The following is an 8,051-nucleotide window of genomic DNA, read 5'->3' on the forward strand; positions in this document are numbered from 1 at the left end:
TTCTCATACAATAACTTATTTGAGCCTCATAGATGACATTTGAGCCTCATGATGACATGTTAGTTAGGATGACTAATCTCATTCGACAGATGAGAAAAAGGAAATATCAAATTAAATGACTGATTCAGTACCAGAGGATGAAACCAAAATCACAATCTAGCCTTCCCAGGTTACATTTTATTATTCATCAGGTATCCCATATGTTCATTAGTCCTAAAACAGAACTGATCAGAATTCTTCTAAGTAATAGTTATGGGATAAAAGGAGCTTTACTTTTTCACAAAGAGAAAGAAGACTGTTGCCAAAAAGAACACACGCTTAGTTAAATGAAATCAAAACTATATGAGGAATTTAGATTTCCAGTTTAAAATGTTTACCCAACTGCTGTGAGAAAAATGCACAATCAGGAAAAGCACGTTTAATATTTCTAAAGGGTTGGATTAAAATTTCAGCTGTAAACTTCATTACTGTAATTAGATTTTTAATGCATATTTATTAAACATCCATTCAAATACTGTGTTCACAATTATTCATGAGTGTTTTGTACATTTGTGTTGATTTTAACAAACTATAAACAGTGGCCACTGACCAGAAATGTTCTCCTACAATGACAGAAGCCCATGCTAAGGTCATATGCAGCCCGTTTATGCTCTATTATGGTCTATTCATACCCAAAGAAAAACATTCAGCTGCCTTTCTGAAAACTGCAATGGTCATCAATGACCCAAAAAGTCAGATTTACCAGTGACACTAAAAGACCTATGTTTGATTCAGTGATGAATAAACAAAGTGCAGAATAGAAGAAAATCAAATCTTAATTAAACTCTTTCTTTAGAAAAACAACATAAGCCATCATCAAGGAATGCATCACAAGATGATTTACTTTATTTATAAATGGCTGATTTAGGGGCTTTAAAAGGGTGCTTTTGATTTAAATAGAAAAATTATGAAAATTGAAACTAAATGCTTGCCAGTTATCATTCTTTTCCTTTAGAAGCTAGTTAATCTTCAATCTGTCAATGTGTGTAACTTTACAAAAGGAAAAAAAACAGTACTTTAAATTTCATAACAAATCAGTAAAATACTGCCTAAAAATCTGAATAAAGCTATTCTGAAGTAATTATAGGCATGGCCTAGCATACTGAGTAACTCCTTAATATTCACTCTTTCCAAACACTACTTAATAATGAAATCTAAGAGATCTATTTTCTTTCAAACAATAAAGAAAAATAACATCTATTTGTTATGTTCATTTAAAATTTTTTACACACATATATAAAAGAATTTTTAAATGGAATCTATAGGAGTTATATATAAGATATAAATTGCATTATGGAGCTTTGAAGTAACTAAGATCTACATGTTCAGGCTTTAAAAATTGCTGAAAACAGGTGTACCTGGTCAAGAACATAGACAGATAATGTTGAAAACTATCTTTGAGGATGAGCTGAATGGAGAGAAGAAATAAGAAGGACAAGCAGGATAGTGAAAGAAGGTTAAGAAAAAGATTCCAAAGATTAAAGTATGAGTTACCTCCAACAGGGTGCACACAGAAATGAGACCTCAACAGAGGACTTCAGGCAAGGAAGACAAAACACAGCAGGAAGAACAGACATATTCAAAAGGCTCTTAAGAGAGAAATTAGAACAAATCTTAGTCACTAGTCAGAGAAAATTATGAGAAACAGTGTGAGAGAGAGTCAAGCTGAGGCCACATAACCTTCTGTCAATTTACAGAGCATATTAGTGTACTGGTGCCAAGGCTGAACTATCAATTTCAAGACCATTGACTATTACTTCTGTAGTACTTTTGTGAAAAGACAAATCCAAAATAGTTAAATCCATTTAACATTCACCATTCACTTAAAGAGAATGCAGATCACTAGGTAAAAAGCAGTGCTAATTTACGGTAGATCAGTAATCTGTCTCTAGACTTCTAAAGTTCCTTTTGAATGGTTCCACTCTTAAGTAAGCAAGTAAGTGAAAGTAAGTGAAAGTCGCTCAGTCGTGTTTAACTCTTTGAGACCCCATGGACTAAAACAAGACAGTCCATGGAATTCTCTATGCCAGAATACTGGAGTGGGTAGCCTTTCCCTTCTCCAGGGGATCTTCCCAACCCAGGGATCAAACACAGGTCTCCTGCATTGCAGGCAGATTCTTTACCAGCTGAGCCACAAGGGAAGCCCAAGAATACTGGAGTGGGTAGCCTATCCCTTCTCCAGTGAATCTTCCCGACCCAGGAATCAAATGGGGTCTCCTGCATTGCAGAAGGATTCTTTACCAACTGAGCTATCAAGGTAGCCCTGTTCAAAAGTTCCACTCTTGAATCCATCCTATTTCATCTGCCAACCCTCCACCACAGAATTACATTTGGACACTAGCTATGCCATGCAGTAAGTTCTACTATGCTTTAAAAAAAATTAACTGAAAGAAACCTGTTGTTATTTACTCACTTGCTAAGTTGTGTCCGACTCTTTTGCAACCCTATGGACTGCAGCACACCAGGCTCCTCTGTCCACGGGATTTCCCAGGCAAGAATACTGGAGAGGGTTGCCATTTCCTTCTCCAGAGGGTCTTCCCCACCCAGGGATCAAACTCACGTCTCCTGCACTGGCAGGTGGAATCTTTACCACTGAGCCACCAGGGAAGCCCAAAGAAACCATTATCATGAAGTTAATCAGTCTCAGGAGGAGGCATGAACATTCTTTTCTAATACAATAATAAATGTTAATAGAAATCCAAGAAACATGAAGTTTCACACAGGGTATTCATCTAATTGGGTAATAAAAGTCCAAAGTCCATTTTCTTAATCACTAATCTATACCACCAATAAATAATACCAACTCAAATGGTTGAGTTCTACTCACAATAATACCTGATGAGGATCTCCAATGTGCGTGTACTAAAAAAGAGATTGTGAGCTAAAGGTAAAGATGAATCATCAGTTAACAGAGAGATCTAAAAATACAACATTGAGATGCAGAAGGACAGTATAATAATAAGAAATCACAAGATGTGACTCTCATATTCTCTCACCTCTAGGAAACAAACAATTTCTAAGGCTAGCTTAAGTAAAATAGATATGCTGATTTTACGTTCTAGAAAAATTAAAAGCACTCTCCTCCTTGGTTTCTCTCCTCTTACTCCTATGACCTCTCTAACTGCTCCCTGACAAGGTCACATTCTTTTGCTCATAAAATAAGTTTTCCTTAAGAAGTCATTCCTAGTCTTTCCTCCTTTTCATTCTACAAATATTACCAAGCTAGTTCTTCCATTCTCATGTGTCTCAGCACCTCCTATTTCCTTTCTTAGATGCATCTCTCATACTTCCTACAACTAATTAGATTTATTTACCTAGAATTATCACTAACATCTCAAATTTAATATATCCAAAATGGAACCTCCCCTAAAACACCTCTGGCCTTACTTTTTGTTTGTTTAGTTTTCTTTGATAGACGGAATATGATGCCATTAAGTTGCCCAAAGTAGGAAACCCAAATTGACCTTAACTCTGCTATTTCCTTGTCTCCCCCAGAGAGGGTCGATTTACCAAAACAATATCTCTGAACTCCCTCCTTTGCTGCCCTGCTCTCCATTTTTACCAGTAATTCAGGCCCTAAGTCACTCTCCTAGATAATCACCATGCTTCCAATATTCCCCCATCCAGGCATTCCTGATCTGTTTTTCAGGTGGCCCCAAGGACAAATATACTAAAGTGGACCTGATCACTTCTCAAGAAATATTCAACAAAATCACCCTGAGCCTACATGTCTGTATACTATACAAGACTCTTCTAACCAGAATCTGGCCCACCTGCCAAGCTTCATCTCTACCTACTCCCCCTGAGGAATTATACCTACACCAATAAGGGCCAGTCACAGCTCACTTCTACACTTTTGCTTAAAAGCCCTTCCATTTCCAAGCAAAGCTGCTTTCTTTTGTGTAGTCCTACAAGACTTCTGATGAGCCTAGATATGTTGGTGTTAACGTTTATCATCTTGCTAAAGAGCTAGTAGAACATAGTGGTTAAGTTTGTGCTTCTGGAGCAAAAATGCCTGGGTTCAAATACCACTAGAGTGGCTGGTCAGACTGTTTATCTATAAAATAGAGATAACAACAACTTTACATAAATAGTACAGGAAACTCTATTCAAAATTCTGTAATAACTTATATGGGAAAAGAATCCGAAAAAGAATGAATAAATACATATGTACAACTGAATCACTTTACTCCTGAAACACAATGTTGTTAATCAACTATATTCCAATATAAAATATAAATTTTTAAAATGTAAATAGTAAGTAACCCCACCCCCCAAAAAAATCAAGAAAAGGATAGAAAACAAATTTAAATCAGACTCCAAATACTGAATAACATTTAACTTAAATTTCTTCTTTTACTTAAAGAAGGAGAGGGAGCAATTTTAGTTACAGTTAAATTGACTTCTATCCTAATTACATTTTCATCAAATGTCCACATTCAAAACTGGCTAAATCTTGAGTATAGGAGATAGTATGAGTTCAGGTTAATAGCAATGGCCTTAGGCTCAGATGTAAGTCCAGACACAGCCTTTACTTGAACCCACAAGTTCTGTCACTTAACTAGCCATATAACTTTTGCAACCTTGGGTTTTTCATCCCCAAAATAAGGATAATGAGAATTAAATAAGGTAAGGTATGTAGAAAGCAGTTAGCATACTGTATGACCCCGAACAAACATTCAATAAGTCTCATGTTATTACGATGTTCCTTAAGTCCTAATTTTCAGAAATTATGGTACATGCATAGAATGGAATTCTATTTTAACCATTAAAAATGTGAGGCAGTTCTACATGTATTGATGTGGAATGACTGCCAAGATATAGTATCAATACATGAAAAAAAACATAAGGCTAGAAAAGTGTGTATAGTACATTACCACTTCTATTTTTCTGTAGCACATACCACAGATATTTATAAATATATATATGTGTATATATGTACACACACACAGATATATATATATATATACACACACATACACACACACACAGAATGTCTCTGGAAGAATACATAAGAAACAAGTATCAGTAGTTGCTTCTGGGAAGAAAAACTAAGTGGCTGTGGGACAGGGGTGGAAGAAAGTCAACATTTTACCTAATTCCTTTTTGTACCTTTGAATTTCGTATTGTTTACTTCTAGTGTCTATACTGCAAAAAAAAAAAAAAATTCTAAGTTTATATTATGATCGAAGAAACCTCATGCTACCAAAATATTCCATTAGATAGTAAGTGTGCTAAGCCACTTCAGTCTTGTTCTACTCTGTGACACCCTATGGGCTGTAGTCTGCCAGGCTGCTCTGTCTCAAGGCAAGAATACTGGAGTGGGTTGCCATTTCCTTCTCCAGTATAGGAGGTGGATTATGCTAAACTTTACAATAAAACCTAAAGGGACTTAATCACAGTTCCAGTATTAATTTCAATTCTATTGTTGATAATAATCAAAGACTGAGAGAGCTTTAGCTAAATTAGACAACGACAAACAAATCTATTGAGATCTATGGGGGGAGTGGCCTGGAGATTTTTTTTTTTTTTAAAGAAAGTTATGTGGATGAGGGAACAATAAGAATAACATCACTCAAAAAAAAAACATATATATATATATATATATAACGCGCCAAACATTGTGCTAAGTGCTGAGGAAACTGACATCTGGTCCTTGCCTTTGAGTAACCTGCAATTTAGTTGAAGTATATGAACAGAAGTATATGAGCGACGGAACTGAACTGAACTGATGTGAACAGAGCAGTAAAATTAGCACTCCTGGTGGGCTTGCTTACTTAAAATACAGGTTCATTCATTCATGAACACATAACAATTCGAATGAATGAATGGTGTAAGCCTTGGTGACAAAATACACTTCGCTGAAGCCTCTAGTAACTTGAAAAGTACATGAGAACTCGACCCCTCAATCTGAGAATGTTTGTACACTTCCATTCCCGGAATCCAGAGAGCTCGCGGAGCCTGCAGGTGTCAGAGGCTTGGCTTTTCACTACAGTCCCGGGATACCAGGCTGGAGACATTGGGACTGCGAACGCGCAGGTTGGAAGAATTCCTAGACCTCAACCCCCACCCCTCACCCCCACTTGAATCCTTTCAAGCCAGGTACTCCCACACCTGGGCTTACAAAGTCTCAACTGTAACAGACGGGGTCCGGGGGACAACAAACCCTGAGTCGAACCCTGACCCTCAAAATGAAAAGTCATTCTGGGCTACCTCCCTCAGTGCTTAGTGCTCCTCCTGGAGCAAGCAATAATACTAGAGCACGAGAGGGTGAAATCCCTCTGGAGGAAACCTCTCGAAAACTGAACCAAAGCGGCCGTATATGGAGCTCGAGGAGGGTTGACTGCCCCGAGGCTTCCTGGGTCATAAGCAGTGGGCTCGGCTTACTCCAGACACAGTCACTAACCTTTACAAAGAGGGTTTCCAGGGGCGATGGCCGAAGGGGTGAGAGCAGCGGCCCAAGCCCTGCACCCAACACATCTCCCTCTCAGCCGGCTCTGCGTTAAGCACAGGGTAACCAAGGGCGACCATGAGGCCGCCATCTTGAGCTCCGCACCAGGGAAGGAAGAGGAAAACTTTATTGAAACCCAGAAGAGAGACGGTAGCACAGACAAACGTGGCCGGGTTCATGGAAGGCTCCGCCCGAGAGAATGAGCAGCGGAAGAACTCGACCTCTAGTAGCGAGGGGGCGGGCTGGCCTCCGATGCCCTTTAGATCCTTCCAGACATAGCAAATCTGGACTACGACTCCCAGCATGCAGTGCGGCGGCACCGAGGGCGGGGCGGGCAGCTCAAGCCTGGCTAGAGGGACAATTGTCCATGCAGAGGGTGCAGCAGAGGATTCCAAAACACTTTCAAGGAGTTAGAACGTGATTACAGCTTGTATTCAAACAACCATCCCTGAGTCTTTTAGGTTAGAGAACCTGACCGAGATTGCAAAATCAAAAGTGCAGGCTCATGTTTTAACGAAATATTCATGTTACCTTCCATAAATGGTAGGATTTATTTGCCTCCAGCGTTCAACTCATCTTTAGCAGAGTATCTGAAATGTGCTCCTACCACTTTTGCTTTCTGTATTTTAATACCATAAATTATTTTTGATGTGGCGTACACTCAAACGTTTTTATTTTTTTTTTTATTTTTCACTTGGTATTATCTTTAATTACAAAGACTTTTCCAATCACATCACATAGAGATCATTTTATCCACTGCTCTGTTTGGCTACCAATCTCTTATCTCTCTCCTCAGCAATGGTAAGGCGAATACCCTTTCCACGGGGAAGAGAGATCCACGGTTTGTTGCCTTTGCCAATAACGAAAATGTTTGAGAGCCGTGTGGCAAAGCTGTTGCCGTTCGCATCTTTCACATGAACTACATCAAAAGAACCTGGATGCCTCTCCCGGTTTGTAATCACACCAATTCTTCCCAGGTTAGCACCTCCAGTCACCATGCACAGGTTACCAGTGTCAAATTTGATGAAATCAGTAATCTTGCCAGTCTCCAAGTCAATCTGAATGGTATCATTCACCTTGATGAGGGGATCAGGGTAACGGATGGTACGAGCATCATGGGTTACCAGATGAGGGATTCCTTTTGTTCCCACAAATATCTTTCTTACTTTGCACAATTTATACTTGGCCTCCTCAGGTGTAATACGATGAACAGCAAAGCGACCCTTGGTGTCATAGATCAAATGAAAGTTCTCTCCAGTCTTATCAATGCTGATGACATCCATAAAACCAGCAGGGTAGGTTATATCTGTGCGGACTTTGCCATCGATCTTAATGAAACGCTGCATGCAAATCTTTACTTCATCTCCAGTTAGGGCATACTTAAGTCTATTCCTTAGGAAAATGATTAGGGGGAGACACTCCCTTAGCTTGTGGGGGCCGGTAGATGGACGAGGGGCAAACACACCGGTCAGTTTATCCAGCATCCAATGTTTTGGAGCTGCTACGCGTTTCAGGTGCTTCTTGGGACCCCGAGCCATGGCTGCGTTAGGCACGAAAAGAG

General features: G+C 39.2%; 1 protein-coding gene and 1 pseudogene across 1 annotated transcript in view; both read right to left on the minus strand.

Moving 5' to 3' along the window:
* The window catches only part of AFG1L (AFG1 like ATPase), a 196,011-nt gene extending 189,380 nt beyond the window's left edge, over positions 1-6,631 (minus strand). Inside the window, exon 1 of the mRNA NM_001192915.1 lies at positions 6,446-6,631. Coding sequence (NP_001179844.1) covers positions 6,446-6,581 — 136 coding nt within the window. The 5' untranslated portion in view covers positions 6,582-6,631. The remainder of the gene's footprint in view (positions 1-6,445) is intronic.
* LOC784208 (ribosomal protein S4 X-linked pseudogene) lies at positions 7,177-8,051 on the minus strand (annotated as a pseudogene).

This window comes from Bos taurus, chromosome 9 (genome assembly GCF_002263795.3).
Source record: "Bos taurus isolate L1 Dominette 01449 registration number 42190680 breed Hereford chromosome 9, ARS-UCD2.0, whole genome shotgun sequence".
NCBI lineage: Eukaryota > Metazoa > Chordata > Mammalia > Artiodactyla > Bovidae > Bos > Bos taurus.